This window comes from Scophthalmus maximus, chromosome 10 (assembly GCF_022379125.1).
Source record: "Scophthalmus maximus strain ysfricsl-2021 chromosome 10, ASM2237912v1, whole genome shotgun sequence".
Taxonomy (NCBI): Eukaryota; Metazoa; Chordata; class Actinopteri; order Pleuronectiformes; family Scophthalmidae; genus Scophthalmus; species Scophthalmus maximus.
In genome coordinates this window covers 9,539,854-9,565,121 of record NC_061524.1, presented here as the reverse complement: position 1 = coordinate 9,565,121, position 25,268 = coordinate 9,539,854, and the positions used below count along the sequence as shown (strand labels likewise).

General features: G+C 42.8%; 1 protein-coding gene across 1 annotated transcript in view; it reads left to right on the top strand.

Moving 5' to 3' along the window:
• The window catches only part of cdh23 (cadherin-related 23), a 137,328-nt gene that overhangs the window by 74,044 nt on the left and 38,016 nt on the right, over positions 1–25,268 (top strand). Inside the window, exons 11-21 of the mRNA XM_047334727.1 lie at positions 900–1,088; positions 4,304–4,453; positions 5,181–5,339; positions 15,064–15,128; positions 15,878–16,115; positions 17,667–17,772; positions 18,007–18,134; positions 21,571–21,643; positions 22,593–22,709; positions 23,068–23,180; positions 23,392–23,499. Coding sequence (XP_047190683.1) covers positions 900–1,088; positions 4,304–4,453; positions 5,181–5,339; positions 15,064–15,128; positions 15,878–16,115; positions 17,667–17,772; positions 18,007–18,134; positions 21,571–21,643; positions 22,593–22,709; positions 23,068–23,180; positions 23,392–23,499 — 1,446 coding nt within the window. The remainder of the gene's footprint in view (positions 1–899; positions 1,089–4,303; positions 4,454–5,180; positions 5,340–15,063; positions 15,129–15,877; positions 16,116–17,666; positions 17,773–18,006; positions 18,135–21,570; positions 21,644–22,592; positions 22,710–23,067; positions 23,181–23,391; positions 23,500–25,268) is intronic.

The window sequence follows — 25,268 nt, the reverse complement described above, 5'->3', positions numbered from 1 at the left end:
TATCCCAGCCTCACTCTATCTTCTTAATTGAAATCAATAATTACAAAGGAGAAAAGTAGAATATGTGCTGAAAACGAAAAAATGTCGCCCAAAAATGTATTTATTAGATATGGATTTTTTTTCTTCCCTCTACATTTTCTCTGCCTCCATCTACTTGTGCTTTCTTAGGTGTTGCTGCTATTGATTGGGGTGTGCCATAGTAATACAACTAATTTCTCAACTTCAGGCAGCTTAGATAGTGCTGAGCATATTGAGGTCGCGGTCAAATGATTCAGTGGTATTGGGACAGGAGAGGCTAAACTGCCTCGATTACCCAGGGAGGGGCATGTTGTAAGCGCCTCTTCCCTGACTGCTCGTGACACCTCTCTATCAATAAAAAGAACCACGCCTGCTCATTCCTACCTTTCTCTCCCATACTCTGGCAGCCGGAAACTGTGTGTGTGTGTGTGTGTGTGTGTGTGTGTGTGTGTGTGTGTGTGTGTGTGTGTGTGTGTGTGTGTGTGTGTGTGTGTGTGTGTGTGTGTGTGTGTGTGTGTGTGTGTGTGGGTGGGTGGGTGGGTGGGTGGGTGGGTGGGTGTAATTGTTCCTTCTAAATGAGACTACCTTCTCCAAAATCTTATTGTGGATGTACATTTGCTGGACCCCTTTTTTTGGCGTCTCTTTGAGGCTATTTCTATGATTGCTTTGAGTCCCTCTGTCCACCTATTGATCCAATAAATGAACGGCTGTAAATACCTGGCTGAGATTGCTTGCTGACCACCTCCATCCAAAATGACATTTTCAGTGCAATCAAATGCATCTCATGTCTCTCCCTCTCTTTCTCAATCTATCTCTTTTCTCTGTCTACCCCTAACCCCCCCCCCCCCCCCCCCCCCCCCCCCCCTTTCTATCTCTCAAAGGCCACAGAGTTGAAAGATGATCGCAGTCCATCAGATGCAACAGTGATGACCACCTTCACCATTCTGCTAATTGACAAGAATGACAATGCCCCAAAGTTCAACGGTTCCGAGTACCGAGTCCACATCACGGAGCTGGCCCAGGTGGGCTTCGCTCTGCCCCTCTTCATCCAGGCCGAAGACAAAGACGAGGTGAGTCGATCACGTTCTGATGGCTGACAGTCGCACTGTCGTCAAACTCAACAGTTTGGAACTTGGACCTGCGATATTTTGATTAGGTAGCTGGTGGAAAAATAATGTATTCTACAGCCGCTAGCATCAGATACATATTTAATCACACATTTAAGTAATTTAATCAGACTGGGCACAAATTACATTATTTCTGCTATTGATGAACAACCTGACATTTGTTGGGAGTAAGAAGGAACAGAGGCTAACAACTGGGTATTAGACCAGACACATTTCACTCTTGATTTGTTCTTAACACAAAGACAACTCGTGCAGCCACATGCGAGCAGTGAATATTACCTGTTTTCATCTGGAGGTTAATGTTTTACATTTCTCTTGTTTATAAATGCGGCAAGTAAAGAGAACCTCAGAGTCACTCTAGCAGAGAAACTGCTTGCATGGCAGGTGTGTGTGTGTGTGTGTGTCATCAGCAATAGTGTACAACGGTATGCTTTAGTGTGTCTGCCACTTCCCATTAGCTGGATCTATCAACCTAATGTGGTGACACACAGTCACACAGAACTCACTTTCTCACTTTATGCCTGCTCTCGCTCTCTCTCTCTCATACGTGCACATGCCTGCTCCCGCCAGCGCGTTGGACTCGACTACAATTTAATTTGCTCTGGAAGAGATGGGATAGAGCATCAAATTATACCTAACGAGGAAAATCAATCACCAAGGCTGCAGATAAGACGAAAGCTAGTCAACTCTGATTGATTTGGGCACAGTAGCTGCCGGGGTGGAATTTGACAGATAACTGCAAGTCAAGTGGATAGAGAAAAAGGAGGAGAGGAGAGGAGGAATTCTAAGAAACGGAGCAGAAAGTAGCTTGCATTGAAGCACAGCCAGAAGTCTGAATAATTGGTGGAGCGGCAAGAAACCGAGAGAAGAGCAGACAGAACTGAGAGAAAGCACTTGAAGGAGCGATAGCAGGAGTATTTAGCTGCAAGTCTGTACAAGGATGGTGTGTTGCAGGCAGAGAGGGGAGAGCTGTGAGCGTGCCGCTGCATGCAGGCAGGGCGAAGACTCCTGACACCTGTAGGTTAGCACCCAGCATCGTACCACTTCCATTCTGTCTGGGAACTGTGCCCAGTCACTTAACGTTCCAGCACTCTCAAGCTTAGATTGCTCATCACAAACGGGGGAAGAGCTTTGTGATTGTTTTAACCAGATTCAACCCAGAGGCTGAATAAGAAAGCATTCCTTCATAAGCATTCAGAAGCTCACTGCCCATTCATCGTCATACAAAACCCGCCCAAAATGCATCAAAGTTGTGTTCACAAGTTGTGTGCCATAGACGACGTAGAGGCGGCCTCTACTCTCCCAGCCTTGCATTTTAAACACTGCTGCCATACACAATAAATATCCATTCCTAAGAATAAAATCCATGAGACGTTTCCTTGTCTTGCAGTTTTGTATTGCTGTTTTGATCCTTTAAAACCTGCAATGTCAGTGTCGGTGCACACACTCATTCACACTCGGCTACACCTGTGCTGTAATCTCACTTTTTCCAAGTGTGAGGGATTATAGGCAGACGTTTCATTTTTTAGACTATGACACAAGTGGTAGTTAACGCTCTCTCTGTCTGCCGCTGCCTTCATATTCTCTTCTGCTCCGCTAGCATCTTAAAAAACTTTTGCTGCTGGAACTTTGTGGCAGATGCCTGTGACAGGGTGCTTTTATTGGGGGCTTCTAAAGGCAGGAGCAAATGGACAGGCAATTACGTTTATGGGCAGTTTGAGGTGACATCCCTGCATATTGGATGGTCTTTTAAATAGGAGTCATCAGCCACAATGGTTCTCCCAGCGATGAAAACAAAAACAAGGGGGCTATTTCAACCACCAGCATAATGCCAATCAACCACCCCACCCGCCTTCCTCTGTCTGCCCACAATGGCTGCGTGATTGGCCGCCCCACAGCTTTATATATCGAGGAAGGAGAGATCCAGAGCAGTTTTCTCAGCTCAAGACAGCTACAGGCTTTTCAGAGCAGTATTGTCACTTACTTTATATTTACCCATCACGCTTGTGCACTCTGGGATTTCTCTGCGGAAGAAAAGAAAAACCAAGGAGTTTATAGGTGCTCTTTTCTTTTTTTTATACGGAATCACTAATCAAACAATAGCATCCTCGCCATACAGACGGACCCAGTAATACAGCACATTGTATTTGTAAATCAGACTCCATGCTCATATAATCTAACATTGTCTTGGCAACATGCACTGTCATAAACTAGACCAAACCCAGACGTGTGTATCTGCACTGAGGTAGATAGTCATGGTTGTCATCTGGGATCCCATCAGATCCTCTTTTCCTCCCATGAAACACATACCATGATGATTAAAGCGTATAGTTTCAACCCTCTTCACTGGCTATTCTTACCAGTTGGACGTGGACTGTATACAGCTCTGTGGGCAGTGCATCGGGATTTGCTTCATGTTGCACTCAAATGTTAATTCACACGTTGTGAAGGTGCAGTGCAGGGTTTACGATTTGGAGATGACGAATGATGAGATGAGGCCGTCATTTGTCGTACACATTGTACCACACACTTCTTTCTCTTTTCGTCCTTCCCTGCAAAGCACAGCTCCCCTGGTCAGATGTGAATTGGTGAGGTTTAATGTGCCCACCATGGACACCATTTCACCAGCAGATTAGAACACACAGCAACAGGAATAAGGAATTTATTATAACTGAGGCACCATCCATCACGCACTGAACTCTGAACTGATTTCATGGCATGCATGTGGGCAGAGCACTCAGAAAGTTAAAATGGCAGTTTGTAAAAAGCTCTGACCTCTGACACAGTCTGAATGACAGACAAGCGACGGAGAAGCGCGGTGGGTGACTTTGTGAAAAGATATTGAAGGATGGGAGAAGTGTTGCGAAAAGATGCAGAGATAGAAGCCAAACATCTTGCTCACAGCTGATAAGAGTGAATGGAGCTTTTGGTGCAAATCGGGCTTGGTGAGGTGTCGGCTCTGAGTTTCTGCTTATTTTTACAGTCTCTGTCGTGAATTGTGACTTTTGTCTAAAATGTAATCATTAAATTCTATGAATATGCTGTAGCATAGGTTTTATCATCCATATTCATCACCGATAGACAAAGTATATATCACTGCCTGCCCTTGTTCTCTCTCAACAGCCATTTTTGTATCTTTCTTATCCTTCCTGCGGCAGGGGGTGAACAGCATGTTCCAGGTGTTTCTGACAGGAAACAATTCAGAGTACTTCACCATCTCCCCCACAGCGGTGCAGGGGCGTGCCGACATCAGGATCAGGGTGGCCATACCACTGGACTTTGAACATATTCGCAGCTTCAGCTTCTCTGTGAGTTTCAAACTTGTCATTAGTGTTCTCAGACGTCTGCGTCTGAACACTCACACAAGAGTGAATGCTGGGATGGAGTCCAGTCCCTGTGACTCTGAAAAGAATCCCACGGTGCGGGAGATTGAATGCATGAATGAACAAGTAATCAAATATTTTACAGGGTTCAGGACACAATAGTCCAACCACAGCTTTTTAGCTAGAAAAGGCTATAAAGAAGTAGGATGAAATGGGATATTTCCAGTCTTTCGAAATGTCTAGCATATCAGTTTTTTAAAGGGATAAAAAAGTAGAATAAACAGTTGGTGAGTGAGCAGTTTTATTGTCCTTCTGTGAGACTGCCCTTGAATGAACTGTGGACCTAGTCTGATTTTTAAGCAACAAGACTGAATGTAGCTTCATTATGTTTCTTGCAACTTGTTTTTGTTTGGACACAAGGCTCAGTCAGACCGGGGCTGTATCACTTTCTCAACACTGCAGATTTGTTTGAACAGTGAAATTGGTATTTTGTCACCTCAATTTACTCCTGAGACGTTTACAGAACAAGAGGGGTGCCATGATTACTATGTAATCCGAGCTCTCCAAATCCTAAACCAGTCAGGGCTTTTTGACAGAAACTTTTTGGGCTCGATAGCAAATTATAAAGACATTGTAGGATGTGTGATGGATGGAGAGGATGTGAAATATTCTACATGAAATGTATTATATCATATTTGTTGTATCTCCTCAGCTCTATGCCAATGAGTCCATGTCCGACCATGTGGGATTTGCCCGTGTGTTTATTGAGCTCATCAATGAGAATGATAACCGGCCCATCTTCAGCAAGCCACTGTACAACATCAGCCTTCCTGAAAACACACCCCCAGGAACCTCACTGTTACGGCTCCTGGTGAGTATCAGAGAAAACCACTGTTCAGTGTTTACACAGCAGAGAACGTGATAAATTACTTGCAGGGTAGTTTCTTGTGATTTATTCCTGAAGAGAAATGTAACTGGAATCCGGAGAGATTACAACAACACCTGACATTAGCTAGGTAACTTTTATGGGACTTGTTTTATTGGGAATGAAAGCTCGCCGTGTTTGTTTGCCCCATGTGACCCAGTGCTTTCTTGAGACTTTACCATATGAGTTGTGATTTATGATGAATCGAGCTAAGCTGCCTCAGACAAAAGCACAAATGAACGCCAAAGAGAAACTCATTCACCTATTAGTGATTAGCCTCAAATTGCAGCTCATAGCTCGCATATGAAGATACACATTGCAAAGAATGAAACCCCTCATATCATTTTAGAAATATCTGGTCAAACTGTATTACTTTTACCGGAGGACCTTGAAAATTCTTACTTTTCATTTTGGATTAATGTTACACGTAAATAATAGTAGAAAGGACTGACTGCATCAACAGTAAGTTTTAAGAATTATAATTTTTTAAAATCATGTATTATCCGTTCCCTCCAGCAGGGTTAGCCTTTGTCCAGTTTCTCACAGTTGAGGTGTCTTTGAGGTCACTCCACCTCATCCTCTCCACCACTCGGCCGCAGCCGCCCTCACACACTGTCCTGACCAGCAGCCACTACTTTAACTCGAGCGGAAAAATTCTCTGAACATTTTTTCTACAATTCTGATTTATTATTCATTACAAGTCATTCCTTCGACAGAACGCCCACAATCCACTAGATACAAGTGCAAAAAGCACAGTGTGAAAATCAATAGTGTTTATAGACTGGGTGCTCATGAAATGGAGATTGCAGGCCAGTCTAATACCCGATAAGACGTGGCTGATGTTGGCCTCGTGCTGGAGCGTGCGGCCTGCCGTGGAATCCTGATTGCTGGATGTAGAGAGAGAAAAAGGGCTGTAAATAGAACGAGAAGTGACGGCGCTCGGTGAGGACTGCACTGGCATGGATGGCAGCACTCATATATTATAGACTATTAGATGAGCGTTTAGATATTCTGACCCCCCCCCCCCACACACACACACACACACACGCACACACACACACACACACACACACACACACACACACACACTCTCACTCAAGCCCTCTGAGATGCCACTGGAGACAAAGTACACATACAGATTAAAGAGATGTTTCCCACACTCAGCTCGTTTGGCTTTGGGGCTGAGAAATTGAAATAGGCACACATACAAACACTGACTCACTCATGGCACACACACACACACATGCACACACTGAACTCCCGCAAGATTTGACACAGGGCTAAAACCAGACAAAGTCATTGGTCATTGTAAGCTTCTATCCATTTGCTACCCCAAAAGATTACCATGGAGTAGGTGTGTGTGTGTGTGTGTGTGTGTGTATGTGTTCAGTAATGTGTTTGCACAGACTTGTTTACCTTTGTGGGTCTGTCATAATTTAGCTCATTAGTAATTTAGACAGTAAGTTACAAGGTTTTGTAATCCAATGACAGTAGCCGAGATTGTTTATTCATATGCTGCAGTCTGATCAAACAAGCCACGGCCAAGTCACTCTTGTTTGTGTGAATAATGAGCAATTTATTTTGGAATAGGCATGGCATCGGTGTATTGTTTAAAATAAGTTGGCGACGCCTGTGTTGAAGCATAGAAAGGAGTTGACTCCCTTTCGACTGTTGGTTCTCTGCTTCAAATTAGTCCATGCAGAAGTGAGGGCAGAGGGAGAGAAATGATGAAGGGGGCCATGTCTCTGGTAAATGTACAGTAATCAGTCATATTTCTACAAATGAAATCACCTTTCCTGGCTATACATTTTAAAGTATAGCGTGCACAGATGTAAAACTGCCTTTATTACATTCAGCAAGCAAGAACACTTTTTCAACCCACTCATTTGAGTCAGCACCAGGCAAAATGTAAACGTAACCTGTCCGTCACCTCACTGTCGAGGACAAATCGTGTCACTACTGCAGAAAGGCATATTGAGTTGAAGTGTTAATGTGATAAAATCAATTAGGCCCCTAACTACTGTTTCTGTCATTATAGGACTCACAGTTGTACTTGACTCTAGCTCACTCTATTTTGCACCTTACATCTACCTGAGTATCATTTCATGTGCTCAATTAGCAGGTACCTTTTCATTTTCCTGATGTGTACCCAGCTCGCGGTTTCACTCTCCCACAAGCTCAAACTGTCGGCTTGTCTAATTGCAGTGAAGCAAGTGAGGGCAGTACAATATAAGGGGATTGTTGGGCTGACACGAGCCTCTCTGTGCTCTCTGTCAGATGGTTGTGTGGTGAGACGGATTATGATTTAGTACAAAAAAGGAGGACAACTCTTTCGTTCTCATTTCTCATGGTCGTCTGGTCAGCCCTCCTCAATAAACAGTAAAACACACACAAATTAATGAATTAAAGTAGTAGTAAGACATTTTGACAAATACGCTTATTTGCTTTTTTTGCCAAGAGATAGATCAGAAGATTGACACCTCTGTCATCACTCTCATGTCATTGCATTGACTTGAGCTGAACAGGTTAAAACATACACACACACACACACACACACTTTTAGAAAAAAATAATCGTGAAATGTCGTCATGTCATTTTCACTCTCCGGGGCACCGTCGAGGGAGGATCAATAAATTAACTCTGTGAGACAGATAATAGTTTCTAGGTACTTTCAAGATCTTGTTCCATTGCTGTTTCCTCAGGTGAGTTTAAGTGTGCAGCATATCTGGAGGAGGTCTGGATGATGTTTATATAATACTTTATACCTATGCTAATTGAAATTATGCATGTTGGTTCCCAGTCCTTTTTAAAAAAGCACTAAACAAGCAATCTGATAATGCAATTGAAAAGCTTTGTCTGGGTTAATATTCATAGCTCATCTGATCAGAGCTTATGTACAATGTTAGTCAATGCATTACTCAGTGCCCGCTCCTGCATCCCTGTAGACACTGCTTAACATACAAGTATACACACACACACACACACACACACACACAGAGAGGCAGTGGCTGTTTAATATTTATGGTCCGCAGCATTACTTATCATTATAAATATTTATTGTGATTTACTCTTTTGTCTGGGTCCCTTTTTCTCCAACCCTCTCTTGCTGTCTCTTCCTTACCCTGGAGACTTTAGACACCAGCAGCTGCTCGTGTCGGTGGAGTCACTCTGATTTTCTCTCTTTTGGTGTCAGAAAATTTGTCTTCTTTCATTTCTTATTTATAGTATGCCCTTGGTTATTGTTGTTTCTTCCCCTTTCTCTGCTTTACCGTTAGATTGCTAATGGTTTCCAGGTGTTGCATTGATTCACTCCGTGGTTCACTGTCTGTTTGTGCTCGGATCAAACTCTCCCTTGCTCTCACCCACCAGGCTCCATGTTCGGGGATTTGTTAAAGGATGCATGCATGTTTAATAGAAGTACAGTTCACCTGCACCTTTCTACTAAACTTCTATAAAATCTATCAGATTCCACATTGTTCTTGGGTTAGGTACCAAGTGTCCTTCCAGTGCCATGCTGTGTGCTTTAAGGGCTTGATGCAGATGCTGTATGTTTGAGGTCTAAGGCACAATGATAAATGCTTACAGCAGAAGGTTATAAATTACAGAGTGGAGGATGTTTTGCTCCCGCCCCTGTATAGACAGGGGTAATAGTCACAACACTAATTATAATTCATTATTGTAATAAAAGGGCCGAGGACCGGCTCTCTCTCCCGCTCTTGGTGGCTCATACAGAATCACCATTAATAATGCGACGCTTATCATCCTGACATTGTGAGACAGGATGTGAATAGTCGTGCAAGGCAGAGGACAAACCGGCGGGAGCGGACACTAGTGAAACATCTGAACTTTCTCAGGGTTCACTATCCGCTCTCAAGAGACATGTGATTGCCAATCAAGATGAAAAGAGTGTTATGTCTCCATTGGTCATCTGCTCATCCATTAATCTACTGTATGTAATTCAGATCATACAGATTTTTTTTTAAATGCACTTAACTATTTTGAATAAAACTACACTGAATGGTCAAAAGGTGTTTTACATTTACAGTTAAAACAGCTGCAACTGATGAATCTTGTCTACAAAATGTCTGGATAGAGAACAAGCACGATTTCCTAAAGCCCAATATGAGTTCTTCCTCTTGTTTCTCTGTGACCAACAATTAAAAACCCAAGCAGAAAATGATCATAACTGAGAAATGTTTACCAGTGTCCATTGAATGTGATCGCATCATTTCTTGACCTCAGCCCTGCTCCCTTAACACACGACCGTAAATGCCATACACATCTACACGTATGCTTGCTTCGTTCTCTCCCTTGTATTCAGTGTTTCTATATTGTAGTCTTTACCCTTCATCGTTTTCGACATCCTCCCTGTGCTTGTGCTAATCTCATTCCTTCATCACTGAGAACAGAGCGAGAGCGAGAGAGAGAGAGAGAGCGGGAGGAAGAGAAAGAGAGGGGGAGGACCAAGGCCTGTCGGCAAAGTGAAGCTGCCAGCCGCAGAGCTGTGCATTAAGCCTTTTCTCTGGCAGCACAAACTATCTACAGCTTATGCCCACAATACTGTCCCCTCTCTTCCCCTCTTTCTCCTACTCTCTTCTTCTCTTCATATTCCAGAAGTAACAGCTGTTTTTTCGAGTGTTTCACATGTGGTTGGAATAATTATATAGTGACTGTGCATGCATGCGAACGGTAGAATTTATCTTGCAAGCTGTCAACGTGTTGTAAAGACATCCACTCCACTTTACTGAGCTCCTCTTTCACAAAAGTATCCATTGTTAAAAAAAAGTTGTTTCTCGCTCTCTCTCTCTCTCTTGCTCGCTCTCCGTCTCGCTGTTCTGGGTGGTCGGGAGATAATCGAAACAGGTTGTTCAATCCTGTCGGCAGACAGCAGTCGCTGTGAGCACCCCGACCTGCTCGTTAATGGTTTAGAGAAATAAAGCAGTCGTAAACGTACATTCGCCATCGCCATTACGCCAAAGTGTCCGCAGTAAAAACACGCGCGGCTCCCATCCACCCCCGCAGGTGCTCTAGGTCACAGCTGGGGAACAGGCGAGAGGTGGGATTGGTCCTCATATGATCCAAGTCGGTGAAGGGTTTTTGAATTTGTGTCTTTTCTCTGCTCAATAGGTTTGACTTTTTTTGCATCATTCTACTCTTCTGTAGCTGTACGCGCATGACAATTAAGGAGAATATATCAATTCACCCGCATTAGTCACAGGAGTGTTGAGGGAGGAGCTGTTCAGGATATGTGATCAGTAATTGGACACGTTTCAGAATAGCCCCAACATGGTGTCAAGTGTGTATGTGCTTTTTCCAGGCTGCCGCTCTGCCTTGAGTCTTGTTCTGTTGTATTGATCGGAGATACAAAAAGGCTCTGTACAGTCCCATGGCAATTTGTGTACACAGAGACAGAGATGATTACTAAGAAGGAAGGGAAGCTAGTAAAAGTCATGCATTCATTCACCTCTTCCTTTCAGTTCTTCTTGACCAAACCAAACCTATAATGTATTTCACAAAAACCCATTTTGTTACTATTTTTTGAAACAAAATCATTTAAATTAATTTTCCTTTTAGAAGCCCCACTGAAAGCGGAGAAATCAACCTTGCTCGTTCAGTGTAAAGATTGTCTATAAACTCCTATGACATGTCTGGAGCACTCGTAAATTCTGTGCGTATTTGAAAAAAATGTTGAATGCGGGAAGTTCTCCTAAATCACTCGTACGCACGATTTAAGAACAAATCTGTTCGAATGAACGGTCCTTGCATGAGGCCCATTGTGTAATGTGTCATATTTGTGACATATGAACTGCTTTGTGTGTCTAACACATACTGTACAGTACAATATGCAAAGTGTTTACTTGAAGGGGTGCTTAAATATGACTTAACTGTATCCCACTTGAATGGCATTAGTGAATATTGATCTATGATCTTGTCGTGGATACAGAACATGTGTGAAAGTGAGACACGGAGCCTTTAAAAGAGCCCACATGAGTGGAGCTGATGAGAATAACTTGACCACAGTCCCCACAATGATTGTCATAAACTGGACATCTTCACTCTGGTGGTGTGTGTGTGCGTGCCTGTGTAGGTGTGTGTTTGTTATCTGTGCCTTGTGTATAGGTGTGAAACACAGACATGGGAGTTTGTCTGTGTTTGGACTCGGGGTCATCTCTATTTTGACAGCAGGCTTTGACAGCCAGTAATTGGTTTCCTTTACCATGCCTCTCAAAGCTCCTGCAGAAAAAGCAATTTTAGGAGCCAATCAATTCAAATTCCAGCTCACTCAAGATAGAAAAGCCGCTGCTGCTTTAACCTCCCTCGCTGTCCATGCGATAGCTGGTCTGATAATCTTCTCCTTTGCCCTCTTCCAACCCAACTCGAGCCCACCCTGCGCACACACACTACCCCTGTCTTTCTGTCACCCATGAGGGGAAGTGCTCATTACTGTTTTCTCTTGAAAGCAATTTTGTGTGATAATTGGAGTTCATACTGTAAGTGGTTGTGGTCTGGGAAACGCTGTGCATCTCTGTCCATGTGTGCACACACATACACACTATACATTCCATACAAAAACACTCAGCACCATGTATCCAATCATCACACACATTCTCTCTTGCATTAACAGGCATGCAGACGCAAATGACTGCACTGGTGCACAGGTACGCCAACATCCATACCACACACACGCGCAAACGGTTGTGTTTGCCTGCCGGCTTCTCTGTTCTGATGGGAAGAAACACATCATTTAACCAAACTGGTCAACTGAGAACTAATTTCTCTTTTGTAGTTACCGCCTGAGGTCCCCAGGGTTTGCAGAGTTTATATTGGCAATCAGCGGCGAACTGACTCTTTGTGCAGAAACTTCTCAACAACTTTGTTTGGATTTTGATCCGAGCACCAACTCTGCTCTGCAATGTAGCACAGGGGAGATTTTTTTTTACCACTGTGCCCAGCACTTATCCACAACACGTACTGCCATGATATCAACTCTGGGTATCCTGACAAACACAGAACAGGTAATCCTCCAACAGATTTGGTTGCAGGCATGGTTTGCATTTACAGCAATGCATATCATCCCAACTTTTTTTTGTTCTTGGAACTCTTTATATATTTTGTCCCTGAATAGCTTTTTATGAATTAGCAATACTTAAAACTATGAATCCCTGTGAATGATGTGGTGAATCACTGTCCGTGAGGTTATTGAGGCACCTAATTAAATCATACATACATCTCTTTGTGCAACCCACTAAAGCAACTTTCCATCACCTCCAACTCCAACCTTTAACCAAAAAATAGTTCAAGCTACCATGGTGACAAGGGGCAAATGTACGCATGCTCTGGTGTCACGGATCCAGCCCCATGGTGTTGAGCTTCAACAAATCCCTGACAAGTCTCTGCCATCCATCTGCTCTTGGCCGTCTGTGTCTAAAGTTGAAAGTCCTTGGCAAGCAGTTAGAAAATTGACTGAGTCGTTCTATCATGGTGATTGTTTGAGTGGCTCGGTGAATGGAGGGTGGTGACTATCGCCTTTCTCTCTTTATTTCTCTCTCCGTGTCTGTGTGTCTCTCTCCCTCGCTCGCCGTCTGTCTGTCATTGTAGCGAGAGGGGCTTGGCCATAGAAGCAGAGGCAGTATTAGCTCCCAGGCTGAGCCTGGCTCCTGTCACTGCCATGATAGCTGTCACGCTAACACTCCCACCACTATCATTGGAGCACTTATGGGCCTGTCACTCACCTGGGAGAGAGGGAGCGCAGGAGGGAGGGAGGCATCAGGGGGGAAGAGTGTGCCAAGGGAGATATGTAGGGGAGAGTGGAACGAAAAAGGTGGAGGCGGAGGCGGAGCTCAGGAGGCAGAGAGTCAAGCGGGGGAAAAGACGGGAAAAGATAAAGGGGGAAGAGGAGGGGAAGGAGGAGGTGGCAATGATTGGGATGCAAAAAAGTGAGGGGAAGAAACAGATGAGTGGCATTCAACGATGCGGCTATCGAGACACGACACATGAAAACGCAAAGGTTAATATGAGAACCTGACTTAGGTCCCAAACACCTCACAAGTATTTAGCGTCCAACTGTCGGCTCATTGAGCTGGATGTGCTTCGGTGCACTTAACAACAAAGTGAGGGCCATTAGGACATTAAAAAGAAACACTGATTCACTATCCAGAACGTTGCGGCGGAAGCTCCCTGTGAAATTACAGGCTTGAGCTAAACAGCATGGTGTAATTTTTAGAAGGGTGGAAAAAACCCACATTGATAGCTGCAGCCGTTGTTCCATCTGTTGAGAGGCATCATAGATGAGCACTAATGCTCACAGATGCACTCACACATATCCATCAATGCATTTGATTTAGAAGGCATAAAAATATCCTTTAACACACTTACATGTGTGCACACGCATCCACATTTACAGTTCAGTATCACCTGACGCATATTTTTAACCATAGCCTCACACATATACATAATATAAAAACATACATTATTCAGTGCATATCATTATAGTTACCCTCGCACACATTTCTCTAAACCCATAAGTCACAGCCACATGCAAAAAAGCATGGGCCCTTACACATGCACGGACAGGCCCACATTATAAGGTCGGCATCAGGGCATCACAGAATCACAGTGACCGGCATTGTGGTTGACAGAGCAGGCTGCAGACACGTTCAAGTTTGGCCCTTCAACTGACTGCAGAGCCACTGAAGTGAAACTCTATTACAACAGCCTCTCCGGGCGCGATCCATCAGCTCTGACACAACGCCGTGCGTGCACACGTCGGTGCGTGTGTGCACAAATGCGCGTGTATGTGTTTACAAAGACAAATTGTGTTAATGTGGCGTTTCATAAAGTACAAGATTCCCGAAAGTGTTGTTTTTTATGTGGCATTTCACAGACAGCCTTTTTTATCTGCAAAACATATGTCAGCAGTTGTTGCTGTTTTTAACGCCGTGGTAGGTCATGTGGGTGAGGAAAATGTATCAGATTTAATCCAGTCAACACCTCTGAAGAGTGAAGCGTGGCTCTCATCTTTTAATATAAAGCCATACAGTCATACACAGCTGTTGGAGTGAGACATTTATGAAACTCGTCGTGGCAGATTATTCGATGTAGCCACTTTGGTGCATCATGTCAATTAAAACAGTTTTGTTAAACTCACAGAGCCATGCACATATATACTCATCCGCTCAAATACATGCTGAGGAATAATAAAAAAAAATGGTTAAACATGAAATGTAAAGAAACATGTCGGCTCCTCTGCTGTAATGAACGTGTCGCACTCAGGAATCTCTGGTTGTCACAAAATCACAATATCAATTTAGTCATTACGAACGAAGTCACAGTCCTTTGTACCTGGCACATTGTGTCTGTGATAGCTAACAATACAGCACAAATCCTACATTCAGTTTTCACAATAGCATTTAAATAAGTCAGCATTACATAATCACACACTTAACAGGACAACAAACTCGGTTGAGAGTTTCAAATTTGTTTAATTTTTTTCCTGAAAGAGCATAAAACATTTAACTGTTGAAACAAAACCAAAAGGAGACAAGAACTAAGAGACCAAATCAGGATGAAAAGCTCATCAAAAACAAAAGCTGCATTTACTATAAAACTTTATAAGGAAATAAACATGAATTTGAAAGTAAAGATTTCTTCCCCTGTATTTTCTGAACAGGCTACAGACGGAGACGCAGGCACATTTGGGAGTGTGCGTTACTACTTCAGTGATGAGCCAGACCAGTAAGATAAAGTTACACACACACTCAACACAAACATACAACCACATTAATTTTTCATTTACATGGCTTCTTGTGAATGATTGCATTGCACAGTTTGGGCCACGCAGCCTCGCCAGAGACAGCTGAGCTACAACGATATCTGGCACTTTTACTTCCGTCTACTCAAATATGCAGAATCCCATGCAAAGAAAAACCCACCAACAATTCATTATCTTCATTCTGTCAAAATAACACATTCAGTGTTCCTTACTACCATTTTTTTTCTTCTGTTACCCGTAATGAACATTTTTTTAATGTTGTTGTTTGTTTTATTTTGTCATTTACACCAAAAAATTCTATGCCATTGTCGGCCCCTATTGCTGCAAAGATGCAAAGTAATTTAGAATAATAACTCCCTTTGTTTGGTGTTACAATATTATTTCATGTTAATAATTTGTATGTCCTACAAACCTATTTAGTTTCAACAAGGCTTTTCATATTGTAACAACAACAACAACAACAAAAACCCAGCTAGCCAGAAGGACAAAGTTCCAAAGTGTCGTCATGTGATGAATTGTAATGTGCCTTTTTATTAAGTCTGTAAAAAACCATTAGCGATTCAGTACATCTCATTACCAGATTAGAAAAACTACAACAGACAAAATACAGATTAATAAGCACCTCCCAACCACACACCCTTGGACGTCTGCAGAATTATGTCGTCTTTTGGAGCTTCACTTGTCCGTTTGTTTGTTTGTTTGGTCCTTTCAGGTTTTCGTTGGATGAAGAGACGGGCTGGGTCATTCTGCGCGCCAGCCTGGACTACGAGTTGATGCGGCGTTTCACTCTGACCGTGCTGGCGAGGGACGGTGGCGGTGAGGAGACTACAGGGAGGATCCGTGTGAACGTGTTGGATGTCAATGACAATGCACCGCTCTTCCAGAAGGAGGCATATGTGGGCTCGCTGAGAGAGAACGAGCAGGCTGTCCAGCCGGTGGCACGAGTCAGGGTGAGGCGTGATTAAAAGCGTGCGCATATGGTTATAGTTGTAGAGTAAATTATTAATTGAAAATTAAATTATATTCCTATAACACCTTTGTGTGTTATAGTGTGTTGACTTTATGTACAGTTAATTCTCATAAAAACTCCACCTGCAACAGAGGATTTCAACCTGATCTTTCCTGTGTTTCACACGTTGTGTGTTTGTGTGCACTGTATCCAAAAAGAACAGGTCGCCCTGGTGTGTTGGCCATCACTCACTGCCACACAAAAGGCAAAGGTACACAGGCACAGTGGTAACTAATGGCTCAGCGTTTCCTTTGATTGCGCCCCGGAGAGAAGGACTATTATGTCCCTTGTGTCGGCGGGTACAGCGGTGGCTCACCCTGCCCCAGTGCACTGTGGTGGCTTGCGTTGACGTTGTGGGAGTTGAGCTGATGACTGGGCTCAACGCTTGGCTCACTGTGTTTGATTAGTCTGAGCTAACCTTAAACGCTGACGATATTAATACGTTGCCCGAGAGGAGCGGGGAAGGCAATCGCCCAATTCTGTGTGTCAGCGATATGCCCTGGAACCTCACTCACACAAACACACACACACACACACACACATGCTACTCTGGAAAACAGGCGAAGGAGGAGGAAAGAGAAAAAAGACTGAAATAGATGGGAGAGGATGTTGAGAGACAAAGCAAAGAGAGGTTTTTCAACTGTTTGCTTCTTTCGTTTTCCAAACAATGCCTGGGAGGTTTGTTCCTCCTACCACAGTGCTTAAGCTTTCTAACTAAACCTCATTTTTTTTCCATTTTCTCTACACCCCTTATCCCTTTACTGTCTTTTCCACTCCACTTTATGATTTACTGCCCCCAACTCATCTTACTTTTGAGTGGTAAAAGTCTAATATGAAACTATTTGTTGGAATGTAATATCGCACAGGACATTTTCTGGAAGAGAAAACCTCAGCTTACTGGGTCGTGGGAAAGAAAGGTATTGTCTGCTCAACATGTTGGCATCAAATCAAAGAGTAGATATGTGCGTGTAATGGAGAGATATAAGTGAGTGTTTTGACAACCTGTCCAGGCTCTAATGATGCCAGTGAGGCCAAGTAGACCCTCCTCACAGCCGCAGGACTCGTCTTTAAGTTCCTGCCAGCTGAAGAATAATGAGGGGGCGTCGTCATTGTTGTTGATGTTTTGGATTAGCCCTGAGAAGTACGGCTTCATCCGTCCGACTTGTCTTGGCTCGGTTGGTGTTCATCCGGTATTGACGCTTGCATCACTTATAGACAGAATCAGCTGTAGTCTGTCCAGTAATGTGCCATCACTGACTGCACTCCCTGCACTTCCCTGCTGCACTCATATGCTTTGGAAACATAATTGCACATTGCATTACATTAATTTTGTCCCAAGTAACGGGGAATCGAACACCGACCCTCTGTACCAAAGTCAGCGGTGTAACCCACTAAGCTATACCAGCTCGGCATCTGTCCTGTCACACTGTCTGTTGTCTCGTCTCACTCTCTCTCAGCTTCCCCTCTCCCACCCCTGTCTGCCCACCTACAGGCTACAGACGAGGATTCTCCTCCCAACAACTTCCTGACATACACCATCACCTCAGCCTCGGTCTTCTTCGATTTCTTCAGCATTACCATGGTGGAGGGCTACGCAGGTACACTCACCTTTGGGAGCATTAAGCTACAATCTTTAAAATGGCTGAGCATACAAGTACAATGTGGGCAGGGATGTTGTAGCATAGTTTTCTACTCCTGTTTATCCTTTTTTTGTTGTTTGCCATTTGACCCACAACTGAACTAAGCTGTGATGTTTCTGTTAATCATAAATAAGACACATACAGCACAAACCTCAGACTTTCTCCATCTGTCTGCCTCCCTTGCTCCACCAGTGATCAGTGTGACCAGGCCTCTGGACTATGAGCAGGTTCCCAAAGGGATGATCTACTTGACAGTCATGGCCAAAGATGGAGGAAACCCAGCCCTCAACAGCACCGTCTCTGTCACAGTGGAAGTGATAGTAAGTACAACCCTGCAACGTACACACACACACACACACACCCAAACAAACAATTGCATTTGTAAATGGTCCTATCTAAAACAGAATGTCAATATTAACCAGAACCAACTTTTATCCGGACCTTGCATTTGTCTTTTTCATAGACATCTGTCATCTGTCGTACACTTGCCACCAATCTAAAGGCTTTACTCAAATATCAAATATAAACATCAGCCTCTATATTAATTTTCAACCTGTGATTTTTGGTTAGCTGGTAAGTTAGAAACACACATTAATAACTTCTCCTCTTTTCAAAGATGACAACATTAAAATGCCTCTCGCACAGTTTGAAGACGCAACAACCCTGAAATGCTCATAACTTCTCACACTTGAAAATATGTACAAAATAATGTCCCTGGTGTCATACCATATACATTGATTTGCACATATAGCAACTATACAGAAGACTTGCTCTAACTGTAAAAATGATACAGTTCACATCGATTGCACAGCATCACTACACCCGAACAGGGAAAAACCTGGAAGACTTATTTTCCCTGTAAGGGAAACCATTACCGTGTTGTCCTTGCTTGTATCGATATAAATCCAAGAGCAGATGTTGGTTTATGTTTAATGTCACTGACATGGATCAGAGGGTCGGGTAAATTTTCCCAGAAACAAAAACTCAGTCAGTCAGACCTCAGCCAGTCCAGTGTAACTCCATTTCTTACACAGAGGTCACTGTGGCCAGGACAGACTGACAAAAACAAACAAACCAGTTTTCACTTACCACTATACAACATTTCCAGCCAATGGGACAATCTTTCAGCATTATATACACATATACAATCTGTATTTTCATACACACATACTGTAGTCTGTTGGCTTCAGTGCAGATATTACCATATTCGACATTTCATCCTAAATAGTCACTAGATGAATCCTTTACGAAGACTCTTGGGCACTAATTAGAAAGAAATTACATACATAAATTACATAAATGTAATTTATGTAAATTACATACATAAATTAAATGTGAATTCCTGTTTAATGCGTTGAATATAAATAATTGACATTAAAACCGATAAGCAACTAGCAGGGTGGGAACCTGTAAGATACAGGATGGAACTTGATCCCATATTGTCACTGGTGTGTGTTGCAGCTTTCTGATGTCACATCTATTTAGAATTTACATATAAATAGCACCGATACTGTATTTAAGGCAACCAAATGTGTTTACAGTTCTATAGAAGATCACCATCTGCACTGCCAAAGTTATTGCCAATGTATTTTTAGTTTTTAAGACAGAGACAGAACTTTTTTGGTTCCAAAAAATGCTTAAATTGTTAAAAACTTACTAGTTGATGACTCGTCCTCTTAGCTTTAAATCTGTTCAATTCACATTTTATTTATATAAATATACTGTATGTCTTCAAGGTTGGGTGTTTTTTCAGAAAATATTTAATGACTCTCTCGCTGTGGCGAATACACCTCGTGACAAAATCTTCTCCAAACCTTTACAGGAATCTTTTCATTTAAGTTCCCCTTCAGATGTGACTCTGAAAAAGTTTGAGACTCCAGACTCAGGACAAGAAATTGTGGAGCTGGTTGTAAATAAAAAAAAGCAAAATGTTTTTATTTATCTAATTATCGATTTAGTGTATGACACTTTTCCGACAGATCACAGTAGATTGTTTCACGTCTGCCACTTCACTCACATTTCCGGTTTTAGTATTTTCCTCATTGTCTGAATTATTCTGAGGACTGAAATCCACGCTGCAAACATCATTGTTTGCATTTTTATCACAGACTGTGCAGCTATCTGAGCTTCCAGTTCAGTTTGTCAGTCCTATCTCTAAATGCCTTATTTTAAGGCAGAGGAAAAAGTCACAGCCATCGACACACACAACACACACACACACACACACACACACACACACACACACACACAGATTGTTTAATATCTTTACACAAGGTTGTGGGTGCAAACTCTACAAGATCCTGCTGATGTTTCTGTTGCGTGTATCCCTGCAACCTAATTACATAAAATGTTGCTTCCTCTTTTTTAAATGTAAGCTGCTATTTCTCTTTTCTCCTATTTAAAGGAACCATGTCTGTGTCATGGGCAATGGTGGTTCGACTTGTGACTCAAATAATGCTTTTTATATTTGTGTCCAAATGTGTCAGTTGATCCATAAACAAAATACATGTAGACAAGTACATGATGTTTATATGATTGTGTATATGTTTTTGTGCATACAGTTAATAATTGAAGTTACCTTTTGGTACACATTAAATTATATACCATATACCAATCATCACTATTACCAATTACATATACCACTACAATGCATCGATGCTTTTGCAACCCCTGTCAGTTCTATTGAGAGACCTAAATTTAAGACATTAGAATACTCCACTCACACCCATGTACATCAATCTGAAGTTTTTTTTATTGTGTGTGTACATAAACTAGAACTTTTTTTTTGCACAGTCTGTCAAATCAGCTGTTATCTTTTTTTAATCATTTCGTCTGTTTTTTTGTTTTCCTGTTAACTTGTCAAAAAGCCAACATGAACGATGGTCTTTGCTAAGATATTATAAATATAGCACACAAAAAAAGGTACAATGGGCTCATCAACAATGTGTCTTTTTTGGCTCAGTCCCCTGATAGACATCCATTATACATGTACGTTTCTAGTTATGAAAGAAGAAATAACACGGTTCAATAGATGAATCCAGCTGGAATATGCTTTGATATGCAAGGGCGGTAAGCATATCTATACACATCCTGCATGAGGAAAATGACTGCGTAAAACAATGAAGATATCTATGCATGAATGCAAAAACCAACGGGGAGAGATGTGCACAATTCTGTATTCCCGCGCCATGTGTCTGCATCCCTCTCTCTGTCCTCCAACAGTGTCGTGACTCACACCACAGGGGTTTATCAGTCGCTGGCAGCATCACACACACATAATGCTTTGCACCAGTGTAACACAGAGCCCAGATAGATAATGGTCCCAGTGACTGGTGTGTAAGTGTTAACATTTCTCAGCAGCTCACTCAGTGGGGAGCCGCTTCGCGAACAGCCACACAACTGGATGTGTTGGTGTGAAAATGGAGTCTAATTCAATCAGTGGGAGGTTGTGAGAAATATAAATGCTCTGGGGAAGTCGGATGCTGTTTCATGTTGTAGTCATTCATTCCTGTCAAATTACAGGTCTTGAGGTAATCTACTGTTTAATCAACTGACTAGTTATCACCTAAAAGATACTGATACCCCTGTTTTACTATTTAGAACAATTAGTGCTTTTCACAGACTTAATTAATCTCAGTGCTAATGTGTGATGACGGCCTCGAACGTGTTCTTTAGTTCTGTCTTCGAGCACAATTGTAATTTCACATTGTTTAGCTCATTGATTCGAGCTGTTGTCGATGTTTATACTTCCTCCAGGATGAAAATGACAATCCACCAGAGTTCAGCAAGCCCTCCTACATCGTCAAAATCCCAGAGAATATTATTGCTGGTGAGTCACTTCATACATTTGGTGTTGCACTTCAGTTTGTAGAACGCATTTTCCGGTCTGCACAACCAACACAGCACTTAAACACTCCAAACTGCACAAATAGCTTGTGTAGCACATACCGTATAGTCTCCTCTTACTTGAATTGCCTTACTATTAGCATATTCAACAAATTGCTCTGCTTTCTTGGGGGTATATTTCCTATATTTTATTTGATTTGCTTCCTCTGGCCTCTACTGTCTTATTTGTTTTGATTTTGCATAAATGCTTAGCCGGAATGCAGGATGTGGAATATTCACGGTAACATCACTGGCTGCTATATTCATTCTTATGCATGCATTCAGAAGGACTCTTTTATACCAGACAATAGATTAGTTTCCAGTCGCTGGAGGGAATTGAGATATTTGACCGCCCCTTTCACTCTCTGAGCTCCAGCAGATGGATGCTGGGCACTTTTTGTGTCTCGGACCCGATTTGAAGGAGCACATAGCTGAGCGGCTCGGGCCACGACCAAGGTTTAGAGGACTATGGCTAAAGTGCTTGGCCAAGCTCGACTGAGCTGGCGGCCTAAGGCTTGGGCTCCGAGGCTGAGTTTAGGACTCGCCCTGCAGCTCTGGCTAGCTTCTCATCCCCCTTCCTGCCTGGGTATTGATCAGGCCTGTGCCAAGTATGGGGATGTGCCAAACAAGCTGATAATCCACTAATCCATAAACCCACTCACTGCCAGGCCATCAGTCGAGCTGTGGATGGGGGCGGTGAAGACATTTTCTCTGTGAATTCCATTGCAGTCTGTCTCTGCAGCTTGTCTCTCTCCGTCTGTCTATCCTCTAGACTAGACTTCACATATTTTCCCCATGACTCTGTCTCTCAGTTCAATTTTTTTTTCTTCCCCCACTCTGAGTTGTAACTTTCTTTCTGTCTCACTCCCTTCATCCCTCCCTCTCCTCCACAGGGGCAACTGTGCTGCTTGTGAATGCTACTGATTTGGACGCCTCCCGGGAGTTTGGCCAGGCCTCACTCATCTACTCCCTGGAGGGCTCCTCTCAGTTCCGTCTCAACTCGCGCTCAGGTGTGTGTGTGTGTGTGTGTGTGTGTGTGTGTGTGTGTGTGTGTGTTTGTACATTTAGATAACATTTTTTGGATTGAATGTTTTTATTTTAAATTGAAATGATTTCTTTTTTCATAAATTGAATCTCTGTTTTATTAGAAAATGCAAATGATAGCTAAGTTTTGCACGTACTTTGATCCCTACCGCTCAGTCTACCAACTTTTAAAAAGCTGTTTCTAAATCTGACTCAAATTATTCCGACTTTTAACTCAATTCATCCTGACATCAGAGGCTGCTTTTTAATGACATCTGCCCATCTACTCAGGTGCCCTGGTTGATCAAAGAATTCTTTTTGGATCTGATTCCATGTGTGTTTCAGGGGAGATCACCACCACAGCCCTGCTGGACAGAGAACAAAAGTCAGAGTACATTCTGATAGTCAGAGCTGTGGATGGAGGGGTCGGCCCTCAGCAGAAGACTGGCATAGCCACGGTAACAACTTTGTAGCCATCAGAACACGCAGATTTTCTTCCCCATTGTTTAACAAGAATCCTTTTGGGAATAATCATGTTCTTTTGTGCATATATCTTGTACAATGACTTAACGGCTTGCAAAACCATGGTGTTCCAAGGTCAATAAATCAACTGACATAAATCGGTCGTTTCCCATTTACCCTAATTTCCCTCCCTCCGACTTTGTATAGGTGAACATTACCATCCTGGACATCAATGACAACGCCCCCGTGTGGAGGGATGAGCCATACCACACCAACGTGGTGGAGATGAGCCCGATAAACACCGATGTTATCTCCGTGAGTGCACCTTGCCCAACTGACTGAACTTTCTCTGGTTGATTAGCTGCAGTTAATTAAATGCTAATGTGAACAACACAAATGAATACATCAATCCATCCATCCATCCATTACCACTTATCCTCTAAGGGTCATGGGGGGGGGGGGGGCTGTCCGTCCCATCTGGCATCGTGCAAGAGGCAAAGGTCACCAGTCTATCACAGGGCCACAAATGAATTCACTGGAATTATAATTCTAGCATTTGTTGCATATTTTGAGTATGATGGAGTTTGAAGCATTAGGGAATCAGCTCTTTCAAATATGGTTCTTTACTTGTATACCTAAATGTGGTATAGACAGAACCAGAGTATCTTTAAGTGGGGTTTTTTTCAGTTTGGATTGATTTTAGTCTGTGGCTCAATTTGATTACTCTTTGCAAAGTTGATTCAGGCAAAAGATGAGGGTTTAAAAAGAAATGGCTGTTTTGTTTCTGTCAGGAAAATCCTCACTATCGTACTGTACATGAAATCATTGTATGTTGAAGGATGTATCTGCATGCATACTCCTCCACTCTTAATGAACAAATAGTTATAACTGTGAAGGTAATCACAAAGTAAATATTCTAATATTACCCCAACTTCCCTCATTGTCCTGCTGGTGTCTTTGGCAGTGTGTTGTTGTTAATTAAGCCTTGATTGTCCATTAATTAAAGAGGCGTCAGTGAGTGTAATTAAGGGAGTCCGATTGCTAATTAAAATGTAGCCTGCAGTCATGTGCATAGCAAATTATTCAGCTGCTAGGCAGAGAAGGAAGCGAAAAGCCATCTTGAAGAGTGAGAGAGTAGAATGAAGAAACGGTGAGGAAAGAGAAGTGAAAGATGCATGCGTTGCGTTGCTGAAAGGTTGCAGAACGGTTGCTATGTTTTCCCAATTAGTCCTGTTCTCTTGTACCTGTTCCTCAGTTGACTTCATTCATGGTGCATCCAGCAATGCAATGCATACAACATGTGACTCTCTGCGCTCAGTGGGCAGACACTGTTGCCCCTCTGAACATTTTTTTCAATAAATCGGACCACCCAGCCTTACAGTCCTGTAATTGGCCCCAATGTAGCCCTGGCCCAGCCAGTGTTTCCATGGTGACAAGAGGCCACCTGCTGAGTCTTCCTGGAGGTGTCCAGCGAGCCGATGAATGTGGTAGCCGTGCCCAGTGCAAGGATCAGCCCACTCAAATTTAGAGCACTCAACCATCGCTACCACAGCCTACATCCAACGCCTATACACACACGCACACACACAGACGCACACACACACGCACACAGACGCACACACACACACACACACACAAACACACACCGCACACACACACACACACACACACACACACACAGAGTAAGGCTCCTCTAATATCTCATTACAAAATCATATTCTTTTTTTCTGCCAATCTGAATTCAGTCCAGAACGACAGTTCAAAAGACAAGGCTAATACATTTTCTCACCTGCTTTTAATTCATTTGTTCACCTGGCCCCGGCTAGACATTTCACCGCATCTTATCTCACCTACCTTTGTCTGTGCAGTTGCTAATCAATGGTCCTCCGAGATGCCTGCCTACCATGTCCCCTTAATAATTAAATACCTGGGAAACCTTTGTTCCGCTAATGACCAATTAACCAGTTTCCAGCATTTTTAGTCAGCGCACTGAATAATTGATCATCTCTTTCGAAATCATCCAGTGTTTTAGTCGGGCTTGCGGCTTCATGCATTCATCACCCGTCACCACTTTGTGTCAGATA